Source organism: Sciurus vulgaris (assembly GCF_902686455.1).
Source record: "Sciurus vulgaris genome assembly, chromosome: 7".
Lineage (NCBI taxonomy): Eukaryota > Metazoa > Chordata > Mammalia > Rodentia > Sciuridae > Sciurus > Sciurus vulgaris.
In genome coordinates, this window is record NC_136467.1 from 33740761 (window position 1) to 33765330 (window position 24570).

The 24570-nt window shown below is 35.2% G+C and overlaps 1 protein-coding gene across 1 annotated transcript in view; it reads right to left on the reverse strand.

Annotated features, from left to right (window-relative positions):
- Positions 1-1350: 1350 nt before the first annotated feature.
- ENPP3 (ectonucleotide pyrophosphatase/phosphodiesterase 3) overlaps positions 1351-24570 on the reverse strand; it is a 95570-nt gene continuing 72350 nt past the window's right edge. Inside the window, 7 exon segments of the mRNA XM_079148223.1 lie at positions 1351-1851; positions 7590-7746; positions 9952-10084; positions 10614-10691; positions 13692-13827; positions 20581-20735; positions 22288-22339. Coding sequence (XP_079004349.1) covers positions 1681-1851; positions 7590-7746; positions 9952-10084; positions 10614-10691; positions 13692-13827; positions 20581-20735; positions 22288-22339 — 882 coding nt within the window. The 3' untranslated portion in view covers positions 1351-1680.

Genomic DNA, 24570 nt, shown 5'->3' on the forward strand with positions numbered 1-24570 from the left:
AACAATTGGTAAAGCTTATACAAGAGTAGCTCATACTACTCCTGAAACATTTCTGTATATTTAAAATTCTTTCTAAATGGTATTTTAGTTGTAACATGTTTACATTTTTAGTTTGTTAAAACAAGCTCACTTGTTTTCAGATCCTGAAAATTATGAAGTAGAAATTGCAAATCCCCTATAATTCCATGATCCATTAAATCCTCAGTATTCATTCTTTCAGAATGATTTTACATGTACATCTTTTGGATGCAATGAGTATACAAAAAGAAGGCATAACATCACATAAATTCTATGTAAAAAAGAGGTGACTAATTTTTCTCATACTGATCTTTTTTATTTTTATGCTGGGAACTCAAAAACCTAAAAACTTTGACAGAAATTCAATGGCAATGAGGGCTTCCAGAGTTAAACTCAGTTCAGTGTTGTAACCACCCATTTGTTTCCCCATGGGAGTGTCTAAAGCCCAAGGAATCTTATCTAGTTTCCAAAACTATGGTAGAGAACATGGAAGGAATTATTTCTCGACATAGAATATTAACACTGTTGTATATTTGGAAGCAGTTTTTGGTGCGTCTCCTGTCTTTTGGTCTCTCTGTATTGTCCATTTTGTACTGCATAAATTTTTCAACTAACCTACAAGTGGAGAAAATGTATTTAAAAACTCCATTGGCACTGAACTAACATTTCCATTAGTTGTAGTTAGTGACTGTAATTCAATTGAAATCATGGTAGAAATAGAAAATGATAGTATTTTCCTTGAAGCTCAGGTCACAAGGTTTTTCATTAGCAGCAAAAGCTTGTGACCTTGGGTGAACTCATCTTCATATTGGAGACGAATCTGGGACTTCACCAGTCTGGCAATCCAAGAATCTGACCAACAGTTTGCCTTCGAATAATTAAATACTGGGGCCTCTTGTGTTCATAATCATATTTTGAAAAAGTAAAGAAATTCACATACAGCGTTTTAAAAAATTAGGCAGTACAAAGGCACAAAACAAAAATTTTATAGCCCTTTTTCTTCTCACTATTCCTGTCTCCCTTCACACTATGGCTTCATTATATAAACCAAGGTTGACAAACTACATCCTATGAGCCAAATCCAGTTTGTTTTTTTGTCAAGAATTTTTGGAACACAGCTACTCCTATTCCTTTGACATATTATCTATAATACATAGAACTACTTTTCTGTTTATACAGGTTTAAATTCTATGTTTTCTGATCTTTGAAATGTTTGTGCATTTGTGCAAATGACACTTTTTCAGAGAATTGTTACAGGTGAAATTACTGAACAAAAGTTATGTGCATTTTTACTTTATTAAATGCAGTATAGTTGCTAAATATAAAAAGTTTTATGACAAATTGATGTAAAATTGATGCTATTCCCGAGCAAGACCTACTCCTCTTGTTATTCTTTTTGTTTAGATAATACTGGGCAGAAAAATATAGCCCAAGATTATGAATGGGATAATACATACAATAGAAAAGATAGAACATGGGAAATATTCTATGAAAAATGCAAATTTTAAATAATGCATAGTCATAAAAATGTAAAAGAAAAGAATAATACAAATTAAGCAATATGACTTTTAGGGGAATTAAGGAAAAATAGAAAACTTTATTTTATGATTTTCCAACCCAAAATACCATCTACATTTTGCCAAAATTGTTTCATACATTAAGTTAAATAACAGTTTCAGATGGGGGTAAATATGTCTTTAGTTGCAAAATTTCAGAGACAGGCTGCGCTCTTTCCTGGTAAAAGTCAAGACCAGTAAGAAGTTCTATGTCACGGATCCGGGCAATGTGTGCTTTAAATCTTTCTTTAATCCAAACATCATCTGTCGTATATTCCTGAAAAGAGAAACAAAAGATCGTTTTTCCTAGAGCATGATTTTTCATTAACAGAAATATATTTTATTAGAAGATGTCTTTTTTAAAAATGTATTACCTTAAATCTTTATTTGAAACAATTAAATTTTGTTTAATAAAACAAAAAGCAAAAAATGTACTATAAGAAACACAGTCCCAACAAAATCATAAACTTTAGCCAACTTGTATATTGACTTCAAATGTAAGGTTTTAAAATAAATATATTACAGATGAAGGCAAGTTCCCAATGTTTCTTTGTTTTTAGATAAACATTACTATGAGTCAGTGTGAATTTGATGTAATATTTTAAATTTTTACTACACATCAATATGTAACACATAGTATTGGTCTATGAGATTTATATGTGACATTATAAGTGGTATATTCCATTGTTTTTTCATTCATTTTTATGTTTATAATCTAGATAGTGATATATCCAGATCTAGTTAGGTCATATTTTTACCTAGAGATATGATAGTGCCTCATTTTAATTTAGCACAGCTTATTTTTTTCATTTCACCTTTTCAAATGAAACTGTCATCAATAACTCAGCATCCTTGGTTTAAGAGCATGGGCTTCTAGGATAAATAAACGAAATTGCTGGATCATAGAGCAAATGCAATTTTAACTTAACCAAATGTAAACTTGGCACTCCTCAAAAGCTCTATACCATTTACACTCCACAGCAAGTGAAGATGACATTCATGTCCCCACATCTTTGTCAATCCATGGGTGCGAAATAGCATTTTGTGCCTGTTTAAATTTTATTACTCTGAATATTATGATAGTTGAGTATTTTTTTTCCGTTATTTCTTAACCATTTAATTTTTACCAAGTTTTCACTATGTAAAAGTTAGTTCCAAAATTTCTGTGACACATTCTTTATTAATTATTTGTGTGTGTGTGTGTGTGTGTGTGTTACTGGGGATTGAACCATGGGCTGCTTTACCACTGAGTCATAAAAATCTTTTATTTTAAGACAGGGTCTTGCTAAGTTGCCCAGGCTGGACTTGAACTTGTGATCCTGCTGCCTCAGCGCCTGAATAGCTGGGATTACAGGTGTGTACCACTGCACCCAGTTTTATTAATTTTCTAATATTCAACATTTCTAATGTCATTACTTTTCTGTTAAATTTTCACAAAGTTTCAACTACATTTATTTAAATGAATGTGTTTTAGTAATTCTCACTTTACTTCAGCATAGTGGTTTGCTTGTTTTTTCAGATGCAGGCTCAAAACAGGCAGCCACCCACTAAGTCAGACAAATGTAAGATGAAGTCACTTTTTATTCCTAACCACTAGAACATTTTCTGTGTGAGAGCCATGATGTTATTTAATTTATTTTAAATAAAAATGTGGTGTGCTAAATTGAGTTCAGTCTTCCAATGGGAATATAACTCAGTCTTTTTTACTTGCCTTTACTATTTCACACTTCAGCAGCATTTGATATATCTGATCACTTTTTTTCCATAACATTTTCCCCACTTGACTTATATTATTCTCTCTCTTTCTCCTGGCTTATTTGTTATCCATGCAACCAAGTTGTTTACTGAACACTTGATAGTCTTTCTTCTTTTAAAATTGCAATTAAATAGCTGCAAAGTACTATATGCAGCTGCATGAATGCAGAGGTAATATTGAAGATTTTAACGTCAGGTAAGTCACCTGCAGCAGCCAATCTGAATAGCAGTCACTTATAGACAACTCTAGTTGTACGGTACACCCAGCGTAAGAGCAACCTTGCATATACATGGTTTATGAGCTATATTTAAGTATATGCTTTGATTTTATATAATACACATTATTAGTATATCTTAGCCCTGTGACATAAACAAAAGAATTGCATACCTACAAAATAGAACTCACTTTGTTAGTCTTTTGAGGGATATCTGTTTCAGTTTTTTTCTTCCTTAATCACTTCTTCATTCTCTTTCTTTAAACCTTGGTCTGCATATTGCTGCTAGCCCACCAAGGCAGCTGCTCTGCCAAGGGAACCTCGTTAATGGGTGTCTGCAAACCTTTCACCTAGTGGATTAGCCCCAGCTTTCGAATGTTCCTCCTCTATCTTCCATAGCTCTATAACCATCCCTCCTTCAGTGATAGCTTCTGTTTACTTAACTGCCTCGAAGTAATTCCATCCTTGATCTTTCTCTCAATTTGATTTTTTTCTCTCTACTTTCTTTCCTTTGGCAATTTTATTTTGCTCCCTTGACTTAATGCCAAATAGACATCTTTTCTGATTTCTTTTCTAATTCCATACCTGTATTTTCCAATATCTGCTGAATAATTTATGATAACAATAGGTACTTAAACTCATGGCTACATTTTCATTTATTGAACAGGAATTAATTATAAAAAGTTGAATAAAAATAAAAAGGAAGAGGGAGGAAAGATGGAATAGGGAAGCAAAATAAGTAAATAAATGAGGAAATATGAATCTAATTCTCTAGATCAAGTATGAGGCGGAATTGTGAATCTACAAGTCCTACATCTGGTCTTAGTTTCCTCAAACCTCTTTTAGTGGGTGCCTTTGTACACAACTAAAAGACATAAATGTGCTGAGTTTTCACACGTGACCCTTAAAGCATGCCAACTTTTTCATTAGATGCTTGTAGCATAATTGCCTGTTCTTATGCTAGTGGAAATATTAGCTGGTTTGGACTAAGGAACAGTTTGAGCTTGTACTGTACTTTCTAAGTGATTTGATTATGGGGTTTAATTTCATCTTATTTTGTCTTTAGGATGTAACTCCATCATAAGATATGATTCCTTTAAAGGGTCATCATTCATTAACTACATATTAGGAACTCCTAGGGTTTTTTTTAATCAATCATCTTATATAATTCTCACAACAACTTTATGAAGGGAGGTGAAATTTTTTATATTTATTATATCTAAGAGATGAGGAAATTGCTATTAATAGTTCAGTTAGGCCAAGGTACTAATTCCAAGATGTCTAAATCCTAAACTATGCATTCAAGTCCTACTCTATACTGTTTCACTTACATCCTCCTAAATACATAATTAGTCTCAAACTGAAAGCCACCAAGAGAAATTCATCCTTCTTAAGACAACTGCTTATCTTATACATTTCCTGGCCAGTCGTGCTTAAATTTTCAGGCACCTCTGATTCACATACTGCTTCCTCTTCCCCACAGTTAGTTGACAGCCGCATCTTATTAACTCCCAAGTAGTCATAACTTGTTTTGCTTCATAGTCATCATATTATGACTCAGAATAATATATGTGAATGTCATCTCCTTATTCATAAACCACAACTTCCTCAAACTCCTGGACTGTGAGTCCAACTCATTGGTTATTATGTCCTGTTCAGAAGATATGGTGCTCTATCAATTTGGGGGAGATCATTTCCACATTGGATGATCAGGGAAGGTTTCATATGATTTGCAGTTAACTTTGGGGTGCAGGTGGAATTTTGAGAAGATGGGAAAGAAGGGTCTTCTAGAAGCAAGAAGAATATGGGCAATAGTGATGAGGTAGGGAGACTCAAGATAGGTGCAAGAAAGTTCAAGGACTCCCATCTGACCTGAGCATGAGCTCGCAGCATCAACTGAAGGTAAGTTGTGAAGAGACTTAACTACAGACTGGGAGTTTTTTGCTTGTTTTGCTTTGCTTTTTATTTGGTATAGATAATCAAAAGTTTTGGTATGAGGAAGTATGACACAACCACAAATTAAATTTTAAGTTGAGCAAGCTGGTATTGCTGCGCATAGGTGAAGGAGAGGAAGACAAGAGATAGCAAAGCTACTTAAGATGAGTTTTCAAAAGTCCTGAGAGAAGGTCATAAGGAATAGCAAATAGTTTCTTCCTTATACATCAATTATAATCACCCCATAATGGTCACCTCAGTGATAACTGCTTGACCCTGATTCCTGGGTAAAGAGTACCATATTCTATTAATTGTCAGTGTCTGCCTTCAGAAGAGGAAGTGAAGATTGGTGGTTTACCTCTGTCTCAAGTAAAGAAAATGCTGACAGAAAAAGGAGGAAGGGATTAAATTCAACAATATCTGGTAGTTTCTTGTTTTGAAACTCTCCTTCCTCATTTTAGGACTGTAAGTCTGATATTTGTCCTCCATCTTTAGTTAAAGAAAGATTGTTCAAACACTCCAGTCAAATCATCTCTGCATAACCCTGCTAAAACATCACCATTCCTACCAAGAAGTATTTCTCCTTTGAAATCTAACAATACTTTTCTGTCCCTCTATTGAGCTACTTATCTTTCCTTCTTCTATTTTGCTAGGCTTCTAGTAAAAGTACTTGCTAATAAATATAAGTACTTTCCATTGCATAACATTGTGAAAAGAGACTTTTTGTTGAAAACTTGACAAAATATATGTAAATCGTCATCTAGCCTGGAGCCTAAGTTTTAATTTCCAGTCTCTAATGGCCAATAGGACTTTGTGTGAACACCCATTTCCACTAACCTGACATGCCTAAACTTAACCATCCTATCTACCTGCCAAAAAGTTCTCATTCCTCTTTTTATATTTTTCCTAATTATCTACATTTTAAAATCTCAGATTCATCTTTTTCTTCTTCTTCTTCTATTATTATTATTATTATTTTGATTTGTTGTACACAAATGGGGTACAACTTTCATTTCTCTAGTTGTACACAGAGTAGTCACACTGTGTTATCATACATGTACATAGGGAAATGATAGTTGTCCCTTTCTATTATCTTTCTTCCCCCCGCTCCCTCCCTTCCCCTCATTTACCTCTGCACAATCCATCCTTCCTCCATTCTTGCCTCATCCCGGCCCCACCCCCCATTATGTATCTTCATCCACTTTTCAGAGAAATCATTCGGCCTTTGGATTTTTGGGATTGGCTTATTTCACATAGCATGATATTCTCCAAACCCATCCATTTACCTGCAAATGGGGCAGGTAAATGACTTTGAGTTTACATTTTCCTTTGACTCTTCTATCCTATTGTTATAAATTCTTCTTCCTTCTTCACACCATTCCTAGTCTTCTGGATCTATACAAATTCTGCCCATCCTCCAGGGCTCTGCCCTACTCCCACTTCATTTTATATAACCTTTATTGATTATGCCAACTCAACATGTTTTTAATTCCAAGCATGAATTCTTTTAACAGTATTTGACAACTGAATGTACCTTTGTGACATCTCTTAATTTTTAATTTTTAAAATAATTCTTACATTACTGACTGGTTCATTTATGTGACTGTACCTCATTTATGTGTCAACATCATATATGAACTTCTTAAAGGAAAGGACAACGTATTCCTCATTTGTGCATTCTAAAGTGTTTGTGCATTCACACAAAATTTGCCTGATCCTAACAAAGAATGTTACTTAAGCTAATTTATTTTGTGTGTGTAAAACTCATTTTACACCTCATGTTTCAAATTGATGGAATTTTTAAATTTACATTTTCATTCAGGAAACATGAATTTAATGCCAACCTTTGGACAGAATCTTAAGATTTGTGTCCAGAATAAAAAATTAGTGACATTGTCCCTTCCCTGGTGAATGTATACATGTTCACATATGCAGATGCATGTCTGATATTAATAACAAGATGAATCACCTGCAGAAAACCTTAAAATGAAGTCAATTTTTTATTACAACTATACCCATACATATTTTTAGAGCCGCCTTTTATGAAGACCCAAAGGGGCTCTAACTAATCATTTTTTCAGGTCCCGGGACTCTCCCAAAGCATACTCACAGGACAGCTTTCCACATTGGTAGGTCGGTGGGGGATGACAAAAGGTAGAACATCCAGCCACTGAGGACAGTTATCTGGTACAAAGTTCTGGTTTTTACAACTTGTCAGTACCACAAAAAAGTGAGTTGGTATGGGGACACTGGAGTTGGCCACATGTCTAAAAACATAATTGAAAAGATTTGATGTCATTAGAATTTTTCTTTGAAGGATCATAAATGTCTTTATATAGTTTTAAAGAAATGCCAAGGTAAAAACATAGTAAAACATAGTAAGAGATGGAAAGTACAATGTTTTATATTTTATTTCTTTTAATTCAGTCAGTCGTCAGTACAGATTTATAGCAGAAGGTCAAGATTGGCCATTCTAGCATTATGGGAAAATATTAGAATACAAATTCTGCCTGCTGTTGCCTGGCTTTGTTGACTTCATTCTTCACAGTGGTATTTTTTAATAGAGCAGGAGCTAGAAATGAAGGAGCCCAGATTCCAACTCTGTGTACTTTCACTTACCTAATTATCATTCTATTACTGAGTCTCCTCAGCTTTAATCGGGAAGTGGACTTGTGCTACCAACTTGTTATGGTTTGGATGTGAGGTGTCCCCCAAACCTCATGTATGAGACAATGCAGGAACATTCAGAGGAGAAATGATTGGGTTGTGAGTGTCTTAACCCAATCAGTGAATTAATGCCCTGATAGGGATTAACTGAGTGGTAACTGAAGGTGGGTAGCATGTGGCTGGAAAAGTTGGGAATTGAGGGCACGACTATGAGGGACGTATTTGTATCTGGCCAGTGGAGTCTCTCTTGCTTGCTTTCTGATCACCATGTTAGCTGCTTCCCTCTGCCACAATGTTCAGCCTCACCTCAAGCCCCGTGGAATGGAGGGGCTGCCTATGGACTAAGACCTCTGAAACCATGAACCCTCAAACTTTTCTTCCTCTGCAGTTGTTCTGATTGGGTCCTTTAGTCACAGTAGTGAAATAGCTGACTAAAACACAACTTCACACTGTGGACCTGGAGATAAATTCATACAGTGGATATGGCAGTGCTTTAGATTCAGATAACAAATGTGAAAATGCTTTGAAAAGTTTTAGGTGTAAAGTAAGGGTAAGATATTAGTATGAGTCCACTAAAAGGAATATGAGCTGGTATAAATAACAATGTATGACTCAGAGTCAGACTATCTGGGTTCATATATATATATATTTTTACTACTTACTAGTTGTGGAATTTGTCTATTGCAACTGTTTTGCCTCAGTTTATTCATCTTTCACTGGGGACTATTGCTACTGACTCTAAGGTTGTTTTGTAGATTAAATGAAGTATATGTAAATGATTAAAACATACTTAGCATATAGTAAAGAATATCAAAATATTTGTTTGACTTATTCAATGATGAAAGGTAGAAAGCAATAAACACTGAAATAAGGAGAAGGTAAACAAAATGAAATCTACCTGCTTAGTAGACACAAAGGCTACTTGATCAGAAGGTATAGTAGAAATCATTGCCTTATATAAAATAGGCTTAGAAATTATTTGCTTCGTTTGATCTGTCCTATATTTTGATAATAAAAGAAGTGATGGATGAAACTTCTGAAACTTTCTGCATACTGCATTCAAAACTAATTCTCAGCAACCTATTATGAACAGGTTTGATATTGAGATGTACAGTTTAGTTGGATTAGTTTTGCATGTGAAATCTACTTACATTCTCTCTTGGGAGATGTTTTTAAGAACTGTTCGGTATTATTGTGATTTACTAAGATAAGCAGTCTTTACTTGAGTTTTTCATTTACTGTTGAATTGATTCTATATTTATCAATAGTATATTGAGTTTCCCCTACCTCCTGAATGACCATTACAAGATCTCACTTTACCTTTGTCTATTAGTTTAGAAACTTTCCAAATGAAAATTTTGCTAAACTCTGCCTGGTAAAATTTTTTAGTCCTATTAATTTAATTTTTTGCCATGTAATTTTTTTTCTAAATATTTAGACTGGGTTGAAAATAGTTAGCAATGACATCTGAATATGAATATGTCATAGAACACTTAAAATGCATATTTTATATTTAAAATATTGGGATTTCCCCTCCTGATACCTTGTTGCTAAGTCTAAAACTCAGATTAGTTGGGCTCAATTGCTCATGCTTGTAATCCCAACGACGTGTGAGTCTGAAACAGGAGAATCACAAGTTTGATACCAACCTGGGCAACTTATAAGGTTATCTTAAAAATAAAATAAAAAGGGCTAGGAATGTAGCTCAGTGGTACAGCATTTGCCTACCACGTTCAAGGCCCTGGGTTCAACCCCTCAGTACTGCCAAAGGTGAAAATTGAAAAATGAAAACCTATATTACTTACTCTGTAATTTCATCTGGAGTATCAAAATGGCCATCATAATTATAATCAAATATTGGTCCACTAATCACATTTACTCCATTTCTTTTAGTGGCATATTCTATAAGAAGAACCCTGTGGAAATAGTCCCACATTTCTAAAAATGAAAGAATAAGATGTTAAAAATATCTACCTTTATTGAACATGGGAATAGTTTTCTTATAGATAAGTATATTTAAATAGCATCAAATTCCACTTCAACAATTGACAGTGATGGTTTGGTCATTCTACAAGTAGCTCATGCAACAAAAATAAACAGCCATGTTGAAGATACTTTCTGTTGCTATAGTTGCAGACTTCAAATTGCAATTAAATATATCTCCAAATTTCTACATAGGGCTGAGTTGTTTTGGAGACAAGGAGTGTTAAAGATGGTCAGAGCACACATGCTTCTTATTAATTATTATTCTGGGTACAAACATTTACCTTTCATTTACTTAGGGTGAGTGTCAGTAAAATTTAGTTTTCTAAATAGCTCTCTGCAGTTAATAGCTAAAGTCAAATTATCAGAATTCTAGCAACATGTTCCTCAAAGTTGAAATATGTTGAAAAGAAGATATGTCAGGGATCTTTCTGTAAATTCCAAGAGTCACTTAGGTATTTCAAGAAAAATAAGTAAAACTTACTTTTGAATTCTTCATACATAGGGACCACATTACTTGTAATTAAAGCATCCTGTCGACTATCAGAAGTTCTACTGTTTGCTGAAAAACAAATGGATCCTATTAAATCTAGCTACAAGAGAAAATATGACAAACTACCTATTACTGTTACATATTGATGTAAATTTATGAATAGTCAAAATGCAGAAATATTGAGTACATTTTAGTAGAGGTTATCAACAATGCAGGCAGTTTTATGCATTTGATACTTGCAGTAGCTTGAAATATGACTCTCCAAAAGATATGTCCAAGTCCAACCCTCTCATTCCTCTGAATGTAAACTTATTTCAAAATATTTACAGATGTAGTTAAGGATCTCTAGATGACATTATTGATGCCTTAACGTGGGCTCTTCATCTAATGACTGGTACCTTTATAAGGAGTTGTTTAGAGGACAGAAAACACATTCAGGAGAAGGCCACGTGAAGAGGACACAAAGATTAGAGTGATACAACTGCATGCCTGGAGCCACCAGAAGCTCAAAGAGGCAAGGAAGGACTCTGCCCTAGAGGCTTCACAGGGAGCTTGGTCCAGTAAATGACTTGATCTTAGACTTCTACCTTCCAAAATTGTGAAAGAATATATTTGTGTTATTTTAAGTAAATACTTTGTAACAGAAGTCCTAGGAAACAAATATAATGGCTGATATGGATGCATAGCTATTGAACGTGCACAAAATAACAATGCCCTTATGAATAACTCTTCAAAAACAAAATTTTTATAAGAAAGTGATTTATATTTGATGAGATTGTTGAGGAGAACATCACAAATAATTGGCTCTGAGGAATTACAGGTGTGCTCCTTGGCACAGTGAGTATTAAGCAAGTGTGTGAGCCCCTCTGCTCACCAGTTATACCACTTGAGCAAAGTGTTGAGTTCCTCTGTGATTCATTTGTTTCCAGGCATCTAGTTCACTGAATTATTATCAGAATTATTATCAGAATTAAAAACTGAAAACCTATAAAAGTTTTATTTCAGTAAAGATACTGAAATCTACCTTCTTAACAAATTTTTGTGTAGAATACAACATTGCTAACTCTGTGTATATTTAGTTCATCCTCTGTGCTATAGCAAAATACCTGAGGCTGGGTTGGCACTTACAAAGAAAAGAGGTTTATTTAGCTCACAGTTTAGGAGTCTAAAAGTCCAAGATAGGGTGACCCCATCTGTTTGACCTCTGGTGAGGGTCCTATTGGCTGGAACACAACATGGTGGAAAAGCAGAAAGGGAAATGTTGGTGTGCCGAAGAGATCACATGGCTATCAAGGAAGCCAGAGACAAGGAACTGGCCAGCCTTGCTATTTCTATAACAACTTGCTTTTTTGAGAACTCACTCCTAAGAGCCTGGCATTAATCATTTCTGAAGGCAACACTCCAAATGAGCTAATGCTTTGTACTAGGTACCACCTCTTAAAGGTTTAATTCCTTCTTAAAGACTGCTGCATGGGGAACCAAGCCTATAGCATATGAACACCACGGAGCAGACCACATCCAAACCATAATGAGGTTTCTAACAGATCTCCAGGGCTAATTCAACTGGCTGGACTGAAACTCTATGCCCATTTATTAGTAACTCTTCATTTCCCCTTCCCTCAGCCCCTGACAACTACTGTTTTATTCCTTGATCCTATGAATTTGACTATTTAAAATTCTTTAGTATTTGATAATTATGCTAAGCAAAATAAACAAGATACAAAAACAAATACTACACAATTCCACTTTGGTGAGTTATCTACTAGAACACTTTTTATATTTGAACCAGTCTGAGTATCTTAACTAAAACTAAAATGGTAGGCCAATGGGTAGGCACCACAGTGCAAGGAAGACAGAAAATTTCACAGTGTTTCCAATACTCAGACCCCAGAATCTTCTCTACTTTTTCAAACTAAGCCCTGAAAGTTGGAAAAGCAATCAACAAATATATTACTTTTGTATTACAGAAAAATAAGAATTCACTTATAATGGAATTTTCATTTCTAAGAAAGAGTTAAAATTTGTGGTAGAAGGTTAGATGAAGTTTCATTTCATCCTTAGTATTTTTGATACAAGTTGTTTAGTTGAAAATTTCCTTATCACAGCAAATGCTTATATACTAACCAATATCTCACAGCTTAATGTCTATAATTTTATATGTCAAGCTAAAAACTTTTACTAATAATATATTGTAATTTTTAAAGCTTTATCCTAGGACTCACATATATTTGGATTACTTAAATCAAGATACTTAGATAAAATATATTAGTTTATTTACTCTAATTCTGTGTCAGGAATTAAAATTGATATGCTACTAGCTTTCATTAAGTCTTTTTAAATCTCAGAATCTCTTAAATTACAAATCTCCATACTAAGCCTCTCTGGTTATGACTTCAGGAAAAATAAATACAGGCTTATATCAAGAGTAAACACATTTTCAGAAGCTGAAAATGTTGGAAATCTCATGAAAATGACATTTCTGCTGAATGGACAGAGACTTGAGTTTTAGAAAAATCACACTGGATTTGTATGTTCCCAAGAGAGATCCTTTCAAAACAAACAAACAAACAAACAAACAAAAAACCCCAAAACAAAAAATAGAACAATACAATACAAAAACTGTGGCTACTGAACCCACAGTTCAAAGCTGTTGGACACACAGCATGAGTGGCAGGGTAGAATTCCAGTCTGATTTCTTTTCACAGAAACAGCTGCATTCTCAATGGAGAATTTAGCTGTGGTAGTAGCCAGAAAAAAAATGCTTTTTTTTTAGATGCTTGTGTTACTCTCCAAAGAATCCTCAGTTTTAAAATTAAACCTAAACCTGTCGACCTCTCCAAACATCTGGGCCAGATTAGAGCTGATGGGTGCTTCTCGTGGCAAAATTTATTAGTCTTTATGATAGCTGTTGTTCTGCCTCTGGCAAGCCCACAACCACTGGAAGCGTCTTAGGCAGTTAGTTTAGCCCAAGCATGTAGTTTGTGTGGAGAGTATATGTTTAAGGCACATGCCCACATCCAGCTGATGAGGGCTTTCTAAGCTATTGCTCTAAAAAAGAGCGCTACGAACCAGGAGGATAGAGGAAGCCGTAGGTGATATTCTGGTCTGGAAAAGAGAGGGAACAATTTTGGCTCTCAAAAGAAATAACCCTGACATCAACCCGCAGACAGTCTGGGACAGTGGGAGGAGGAGGCGATGTGTTTCCCTGTTGAAAGAGAGAAAAGAAAAAAAATTACACCCACAGTTGTGGTTCACCCATTGCCTTATATGGCTTATAACTTCCCTAGAGTGTTTTTCATTTAACCTCTTCCTATTTTCTTAGTGAATCAGGTCTACGCAAGCAATGAAAATGGGTGTTTTCAGCAATGTTTTCTTGTTTTCTGTGGTTCCCTTCCGGTTAGAGGACATCGGGAGGGCAAATCAAATGTGTCTTGGAAAGGAATCTTTGCAAACTAAAACCTGAATTGTGAACAGAGGAAAAATGTCAGCATTGCCAAAACTCAAAATCTTTTCCAGGATCACATTTTTATGTAGTGATATATCTTGTACATTCAAATAAAAATTGAAAATAAAATTAAAACCATTTATTTTAGAACTATAGATATGAACTGGACAAGAACTTCTAAACAGTTTAAGGTTAATTCAATGAAGACATAGTTATCTAAGTATATTTGTTTTTGGACTTAAATAAATTTGTAGCTATGCTTCTTTCATTATCAAACAGGAATGTTCTTTAAATAATTGTCTTTGTAACTCTAAAGATTAATACAATAATTTATTCACTGGGGGTGTCTTATAAATGTGCTGCCTAAGTTCAGTATTTAAGGTGACATATTGCATGGTCATCATATTTTGATTAGAGTATTGCCATGGGTAAGTGACCATTATATAATTTAATTTTTCAGATTTTTATATCTTCTACTGACCACCACAGATCTATTTCTTAACAAACTTGAAAAAATTAAAAAGAAAATTAAATTAGGATATCCTTCCTTTATTCACTACTAAAAGCAAAAACCATGTTGTCTAAAATGTGTGATCAATTTGCAAAGCAAAAGGCAATGTATACTCTATGCTGTAGTCATAAGCAAGAGAACACCATGCTGAAGTCTAGAGTAAGTAGCTGCTGAAGACAAGGACTTCTCCAGGGGGAACCAAGAAGGGCATGTATTCCCAAACACACTGTAAAGCTCCAGTTAGAAAACAAACAATAGTTGAGCAAACTTCTCAAACTGATTGAACACATACATTTATCTTTACAACCTTCTCGAATTCCATGGGGGGAAGTACAGTCATCATGAAGTTGCAAAATGGATAAACAAGCAGTAATCTGACTGAGTAGATCAGTAAACACTGACCACCAAGAGCCAGTGACTGAGGAAAACAGCAAGAATCAACTTCTTACGATAGAGGGCCAGAAGAGTAGAACTTGGAGTCTACCAGAGAATATATGTAGGACTGGAAATGAGAGGCCAGGTTAGAGAGGCCAGATAGAATGTTTACTCTCCAGAGAGTTTAAACCAGAGAAATGCCCAGAGTAAAGGACATGGAGAGCAGCAAAGGGCGTGCACACCATATTGAAAACAATGGGATTAAATAAAATAATGGGATTAAGTAAAACTCCCAATCTCATTACCCCATGTAACCTGCAAATCATATATACTGGGTCAGATTTGAAGTGCTCTCGCTTTGGAAAACAATCAAACCTGAAAGTAAAACTAGATACTTACAGTTGAGAGTCCAAAACAAAACGGCTGGTCTCATTCCTAATCAACCAAGAGAAGTCTATGAGCTTCCCCAGCCATGTTCAGTGCCTCTCCTTCAAAGAATGAGCTGACAGTCAAAGACCACTAACCATTCAGTGAAGGTGAGAAAGAGGAACCAAGAAGAAAAAAGAGATAATATAGAGAGCAGGAGAAAACTCTCAGATAAGAGTGTATATATATATAGCAAAAATAAAGGAAATACAGAAAGCAATAAGAAAGGAGATAAAGAGGTCTTTGAGATTTTAAAAATTGGGACAGCAGAAATAAATATTCAATATGATCTGAAAGATGAAATTATAAATGTCTCTTAAAATGAAATTAAAGACAAATACATAGGGAAAGTATGGAAAATATAAGTAGACTAGACAATCAAACCAGAAATCTAATGTCCTATTAACTTTTTAAAAAAAAAATCTCTAAAATTCTAAAGCCAGTTGAACCATCAACTTAGTACACAGGTAGATTTGAAACATTTTGAGACACCTACAGTCTCAAACATGCGTCTTCTTTTCTTCCTCTCTAAGGAAGCTCTTGAGCAATATCATTCCACCAAAGCAAGAAGTAAACCGAGAAATAGGAAGATATCTGTGTTGAGTGCATTGGATTTCCTCTCATCATTTATTCTGCTCTCCTTCAAGAGCCACAGTGCAGAAAACTAAAAAAACTCATTTATGTTGTTTCAAAAATATATCATAGTGAACAGTTCTGAACAACCAGTTTCTCCACTTGGTAATAAAGAGGCACACAAATATGTTGTAAAAAATGGGAGAATGGGGGACAATGACTGCTGACTGAGTCAGTCCCATAAATACCAAGGAGACTGAGTTTGCTATTTCCTTCTTTTACTCTAACGTCTCATGCGTTTAATAAGTTTCTTTTGAAGACATATAAAATACACAAAGGTAGCCGCAAAAGCATTTATTCTTAATGTACAAGAACTGGAATGCCTATATCCAACAGTTCAAATTATAAAAATGTTAAGGGAAGTTTATTATTTTTCATGAGAATGTTGCTATAAAAGTTGTGCTCAAAAAATTTAGTTGGGTAAACTGTTTACCATTTTCTGAAAGTAGCATATATATGGGGTTGAGGAAAATTGACCAGGATATCTGTAGGCAGAAAGTACTAAAAGAAGTTACATGTGTTCTTCTAACTGAAAACCTCAAGAGTTATTTCTTACATGTCAGACTTGAACTCTCAAGTAGACAAGAATTAAGACTAGGAAAGCAGGATGTGGCCTCCTTTATGAAGGTGAGAGGATACCAAACACAGCCTCTAGAAGGACAGGGAGCAGGGGTCACATCCTTTCTGAGCCGTGGTCTCATGAATAAAGGCGATGGTGAGCCACTACCACCACATGGCCATCACCACCACCACATAAACAGCCTCAGTTCTGCCCTCTTTTCAGAGTCCCTGGTACTTCTGAAGTCAGAGAAAAGTAAGAAAAACAATAAACAGAGCCTAATAAGACACTCAGATAAAATCTAAACTCTACCTCTTCAGATCTTTCAAGAGAAGCAAATGATGAGAACAGACAGAAAAGTGAGATGGTTCTTCGTCTATCAGACAAACGTAACTGGAACAGCAGATAAGTTTATTTTAATTGAAGTGATACATTCTCCTTACCTGTGGGCCAAATGTAAAAGCTAAAACATATTTATTCAAAGATTGGATAGTTTTAATCTTATCTCACAGTAAGGATAATAGCTATACTTTCAACTACTATAGTTCCATTTGTCTAATTGTATGATTTTCCCTCACTAGGAAAATTATTCTCATGGTTAAAAAAAAAACAACAAAAAAAGTTTCTAACATATAATAAAGTCATGATTTTTTAAAGACTTACAATACATGATTTGGATAAGATTTAGAACACAAAAAGGCTTTAAAAATTCAATGATTCAGTGATATGGGTGATATATACATATATGCTAGAATATATGTATAATATTATATTTATGTATATTATATGGAGCATTTTCAAAGAATGATAGATTTTTCCCTCTGAAAAAGTCTTTTGATTTCATATTAAATTTCTGAAGTATCTACTCTAAATAACAATCACAATTCTTTCTTTTATTTTCAATTTTTTAGCTACCAACAGAAAAACCAGTTCATATCGTCCTCTTGAACAGGCCCAGAAACAAAAGCCATCCTGACCAGTCTTTCTGGTTTTAAAGCAGTTGTAGGACTGTGATTTCAAGTAACAACTACTTACCCAGAACTCTTCTGAGATAGCAACAAAAATTAGAAATTCACCAAAACCACAGAAAAACTAGAACTCCATAAAACTTAAAGCCATGGACCAACTGGGGCTCATGTTCCAGACTTATTTAAAGTCTGATTTTTCAAACACAGGACTGATTTACAACATTTTTATGCGAATCTCAAAACATCCTTGTATGTAATTTTCCTGAACCACAACACATGAACAGAGCAATTTCTGAATTAGAAAGCAGAAAATTGCTAGAATTCCATCCTGTCACATGGAGGGAGAAACAGACAAGTCCATCTGTGGGATCAGAGAAAGGACAGGATCTTTTGGTAACAAAGAAGCTAGTTTTTAAACAATAACAAAGAAGAATTGTACTAAATTCCTCCTCTGCACTGACTTAAAATCCCTCTGCCTTTGGTTTCCGCCAAAGCTCATACAAATTCAGGAATGCAAGACAGCAGCGGAAATTATTAAAAACATAAACATTCCCTTTAGTGCCACACAATCCCTAGTACCTGCCTGGACTTTTCAAAATAGAGAACTGAATAATAAGACTGATGTTGAATATGCCTTCAGTCTCAAAAGCAAAAACAAAATAGAAATGATTTCATGGAATGCTAATTACTGGATACCATCAATTACTTCCTTAGCAAGAACAGTTAACAGCTAGAGATCATTTCTCTGATCTAAAATATTATGATTATCTCTACAAAGACAGAGTCCTGATTATTTATTTATTTATCCTTCTGGATAGCAGTACACTTTATCTCTAAAGATCTTTTAAAATAATGGTTGGATTACTGTAGTATGCTGATTTTAAGTCCTTTGGGTATAAACTCAGGAGTGGGATAACTGGGTCAAAAGGTGGGTCCATTCCAAGTTTTCTGAGGATTCTCCACATTGCTTTCCAGAGTGACTGCACCAATTTAAAAACTTCACCAGCAATGTAAAAGTGTGCCTTTTCCCCCACATCCATGCCAACATCTATTATTGTTTGTGTTCTTGATAATAGCCATTCTAATTGTAGTAAGATGAAATCTTAGAGTTGTTTTAATTTGTATTTCTCATAATTACTAGAGATGAACACTTTTTCATACATTTATAAATTACTTGTATCTCTTCTTCTGTAAAATGTCTGTCCAGTTCCTTAGCCCATTTATTGATTGGGTTCTTTGTATTTTTGGTATAAAGTTTTGTAAGTTCTTTATAAATTTTGGAAATAAGTGCTCTCTCTGAAGTGCATGTAGAAAAGCCCACTCTGTAGGCTCTCTCTTCACGTTCTTGATTGTATCCTTTGCTGAGAAAAAGCATTTTCGTTTGAGTCCATCCCATTTATTGATTCTTGCTTTAGTTTCTTGTGCTTTGGGAGTCATGTTAAGGAAGTCTGATCCTAAGCCAACATGATGAAGATTTGGGCCTACTTTGTCTTCTATTAGGTGCAGGGTCTCTGGTCTAATTCCTAAGTCCTTGATCCATTTTGAGTTGAGTTTTGTGCAGGGTAAGAGATAGAGGTTTAATTTCATTTTACTGCATATGGATTTCCAGTTTTGCCAGCACCATTTGTTGAACAAGCTATAATTTCTCCATTGTTATGTTTTGGCTCCTTTGTCTAGTATGAGGTGACTGTATTTATGTGATTTTGTCTTTATGTCTTCTATTCTGTACCATTGGCCTGCCTGTCTATTTTGGTGTTAACAGCATGCCATTTTTGTTACTATGGCTCTGTAGTATAGTTTAAGATCTGATATTGTGATACCTTCTGCTTCACTTTTTCTACTCAGGATTGTTTTGGCTATTCGAGGTCTCTTGTTCTTCTAGATGAAGTTCGTGGTTGGGAATGATTAGTCTAATACATTCCATTTAATAAGCTTTCACTGAACATTTTAATAACCAAGGATATTTTATAACCACTCCCTGTCCTAAAGAAGTCGAGCATTTGAGTTGATTTTACCTTTTACTTTGATTTTCATTTACCTGACTGTTAATGAGGTTGAATTGCTTGGCTCATATCTTTTGTCCATATATTAACTAAGATGATTTTTATCCTCTTGTCTATTTGCAGAAATTATTATCTGTTCTGGATCCGAATTACTATTCTGGATCTTTATCACTTGTTTCTTATATGCAATGCAAATATACTGTCCTATCCATGACTGTTATTGTCACATATTAATGTTAATATGGTCAAATTAATTTCCTCTATAATTTTATTGTTGTTGTGTTCTAAGAAATCTTTCTTTATCCTAAGGTCATAAAGATATGCACAAAGGAAAATATGGATTTGTTGTTCATATTTAGGTCTATAATCCACTAGAAATTTAATTTTGTGTATAGTGTTAGGTAGGTATCTAAAATTTTCTTCCTCATGGGTAGTTGATCATCCTGGCACCATTTAGTGAAAGGGAGTATGCCAGACAGTGAAAAAGGAAGAGGATTTAAATGAATGGATTCTCAACCTTGGTCTGGAGAGACCTGTGATGTCACACATCTGCTCACTTAAGTTGAGCCTAACTTATCAGAGTGCTGGCTGCAGCCTTCAGGAAGGATCATGTCCTATTCACAGTGCTCCTTGCCCCTTCCACAGCACACAGCAGATAATAGAATACTTGTTAAATAGTGAAAAAAGTACAAAGCCCTTTATGACCTAATGCTGTTACCTTCTATGTGTAACCCACTGTATACTTAAGGACAGTGTATCTCTGTACTTGCTATTGTTTCAGTTTCTACTGCTTTACCAATTGGCAAACTGGCCTATAAAAACTCTCTAATTTCTTCAAGCAAAACCCAATGTAGTCCTTTTTTGCACCAAATAGCACCTATCAAAAGGTTTATGTAATACTTGGAACTTTCTCTTACAAGCTACATGGAAGTGAAAACCTTTTGTGATTGCTGCTGTAAAACAAAATTCAATGCTTACAACATTAAAGAATTGCAAAATTTTTCCAGGCTCCATGGATCAATGGACTCAGGAACTTACTGGCTTGGGGACTGTGTATGAACTCCACATAGGCATCTTCATAGCTTTTGCAAATCCACTGATGTATTCCCTGTGGTAAAGGAGACAGTGGTCCTTGTTCTTCTGCATAACCCTGGGCCTCCCAAATGGCAAATTTACTTTCACTGTTGCTGTTACTAAAATGAAAATAACATAAAATAAAAATATTTGTGAAAATAGCAAGTGCATCTATGCATACAACTACCCTCTGGTGGCTTATTTGTTAGGTATTCTAACAAATATTTTATATACTTAACTTCCTAAAACTCACAAACACTCTGTGAGGTAGGTGTTATTATCCCTTTCTACAGATCACAAAACTAAGGCTTAGGTAAATAACTTGGTTAAACAAGAGGCTAAGCAAAAATCTGAAGCTCTCTTTGGCTCCTTGTGTTTTATATCTCACAAGATATATCCAAAGAGATAAAACCTTAAAACCCAAAGTGCCTACTTTATAACAAAGATGACCTATTTCAATAATTATCATAGGAAAGATATTGGAATATTTTTAAAAGTAAGCCTGCTAGTCTGAATGTTTATGTCCTTCCAAAATTCATGTTGAAACCCTAATCCAAAGGTGGTGGTATTTGAAGGTGGGACCTCTAGGTCATTTAGATCATCAGGTGAAGTCCTTATAAAAGGGAATTAGTGCTCTTATAAAGATGAGAGCTCAGAAAGATTCCTTGTCCTTTCTGCCATATGAAGTTAGAATGCAAGGGCCATCTATGAGGAAGTGGGCCCTGGCCAGACACTGAATCTGTTGGCAATTCAATCTGGGACTGCTCAGCCTCCAGAGCTGTGAGAATAAATTTCTGTTGTATATTAGTCACCTGCTTAAGGAGTTTTGTTATAGCAGCCTGAGTAGATGCAGACTATATCCTAATGTCTTTATTTGTTTCTGTATGCTATTATATTTGATTCAACCAACTGCAGATTGGAAATATTTAAAAAACATTTCCTGAGCATGTAAAGATTGTTTTCCTTGTCATTTTTCCCTAAACAACACAGTATAACAACTGTTTACATACCATATACATTGTATAAGGTCTTACAAGTAGTCTAAAGATGATTTAGAGTTTATGGGGGAATATGCATAGCTTATTGAAAATACTATGCCATCTATATAGGGGAGTTGAGCATCTGCAGATTTTGATTATCTGCAAGGAGTTTTGGTACCCATTCCCTGCAGATAATAAGGGATGATGAGACTGAGGCCCAGTGAGTTTAACACAAGAATACTTAAAAGATAACAGGTAATAGAGACATTGCTATAGGTCAGGCACTTGTAAATTATTTCCATGGATTAGCTGTTTTAATCTTTACAACTACATGAAGGGGTATGATTTTTTTATAGATGAGGAATCAGAGACATAGCAAGAATAAATAACTTGCCCCAGGTTCTATAGCCAGGAATCTAGGAAATGTGGTCTGTTCACACCTTAGAAAGAGAAGAGGGGACAGGAGACAAGCACAACCAGTTCAAGGAATTTTTCACAATCTTGGTACCACCTTAACTCTCCTGGTGCTTGGTATCCTTTATTATTAGGCCTGTGGGTTTCCCCCACAGGTTTCTTGGCAATAAAATCTTTAAAAGCCTCTGTGAGCTTATTTTGGAAAATCCTCAAAGAGTAATGTTGTGTTTTGTTAGTTCTAAATATCAAACACTTAACATAGACTCTACTGACTTACTTTCTTCTTCAGTGAGATTTAGCCTTTGATTCACTTCTTCCAGATGGAGAACCTGTAATATAACAGGGAAGGGAAGGCAGTAAAGTAATAACATGTGTCAAATGATGATCAATATTACTTCTTCAGTAATCATACAAAGTGTTTTACTAGTGAAATCTTGTTTACTCGTGAACAAAGACAACAGATTAACATGGGTTTAAATTCTGATTCTGCCACTACTTAGCAGTAGAGATGCTATTGCTCCCTCAATCTGTGTGTGTGTGTGTGTGTGTGTGTGTGTGTGTGTGTGTGTGTGTGTGTAGGAGTTGGCAAAGATATAATTGACAATGGGACAAAGCATTCTGATGGCAGCTGGAATCAATAATGGAGTCAGGATGATAACCAGTGCTTCTCAAGTTTGAGATGCATACAAAACTCTTGAGAGCTTGTTAAACTGCATATCATGATTTCATAAACCTGGGTTATGGCCTGAGATTCTGCAGCTCTAGGCAACTCCCAGGTCATGCAGATGCTGGTCTTGGATCCTACCTCTCTGATTGTGAAGACACATTCTTTACAGAGAGGAAATTTTTGTTTGCAGTCAGACAAACGAACTTCAGTGAGATTTGGCGTTTGAGTCACTTGTTCCATATTGGTAGACTGTAAGATAATGAGACAGGGAAGGGAAGGAAATAAAAGTAATTAAACATGTGTCAAAGATGATCAATATTATTCTGTAGTAATCACACAAAGTGTTTTACTAGCAAAACTTTACTTTGTTTACTATGAACAAACACAACAGACTAACATGAGTTTAAATTCTGATTCTGCCACTACTCAGAAATAGAGATGCTATTGCTCCTCCATTCTGTGTGTGTGTGTGTGTGTGTGTATAAGTCAGCAAAGATATAATGACAATGGGACAAAGCATTCTGATGGCAGCTGGAATCAACAACAGAGTCAGGATGACAGCCAGTTATTCTCAAGTTCGAGATGCATACAAATCTCTTGAGGGTTTGTTAAAGTGCATATCATGATTTCATAAACCTGGGTTATGGACTGAGGTTCTGCATCTCTAGACAACCCCCAGATAATGCAGATGCCGGTCTTGGATCCATACCTCTTGGAATAGTAAGAGACATTCTTTACAGAGAGAAGCTTTGGATCTGCAGTCATATAGATCAGTTTCAGTGAGAACTGACTTTTGATTCAGACTGGTAGACTGTAAGATAATGAGACAGGGAAGGGAAGGAATTAAAAGTAATTAAACATGTGTCAGAGTATGATCAATATTACTTCTGCATTAATCACACAAAGTGTTTTACAAGTAAAACTTTACTAGTGAACAAACACAACAACTAACATGGGTTTAAATTCCAATTCTGCCACTACTCAGAGAAACAGAGATGCTACTTACTGCTCCCTCATATTCTCTCTCTCTCTCTGTCTCTCTCTCTTTGTGTGTGTGTGTGTGTGTGTGTGTGTGTGTGTGTGTGTGTAGCAGTTGGCAAAGATATAACTGACAATCAGACAAAGCATTCTGATGGCAGCTGGAATCAACAATGGAGTCAGGATGATAACCAGTGCTTCTCAAGTTCGAGATGCATATAAATCTCTCGAGGGTTTGTTAAAGTACATATCATGATTTCATAAACCTGGGTTATGGACTGAGGTTCTGCATCTCTAGACAACCCCCAGGTCATGTAAATGCTGGTCTTGGATCCATACCTGGTATAGGAAGAGACATTCTTTACAGAGAGGAACTCTACATTTGCAGTTAGATAGACTAACTTTCTGTGACCTTGGACAATTTGCCTAACTTCTCCAAGTCCTCTTTTTCTCTAAAGTGAGTAATAAAATACCCAATACCCACTTTATATCATCACCATCATCATCATCATTTTAATGGCCATTGCATTGAGGTTATCTGGAGTAGTGGAGACCTGGAACTGAAGTTATCAGGGATATCAGGTTGGAAACCCACACCCCTATTCTGATCATTGCTATGGAGTTATAATTACAGAGAAGTTTTACTGGTTGTCCCTTAAAGTTATTTTATTTTATTTTATTTTTGTTGTTGTTGTTGGGTATTTATTTATGTGTGGGTGGAATGACATTGAGGATTAGAGAATGTAGTCTTCATGGCCCTTGACCATTAGGAGCAATTTTTACCTGAGATAGCCAGTGTTTATTTAGCTCTACAACCACATTTTGAACTTGGCATCAAATGTACTTTGACATTCATTTTAGCTTGATGAGCTCCTGGGTTCCAATTTTATTCAGAAATCCCAACCCACCCAGGTG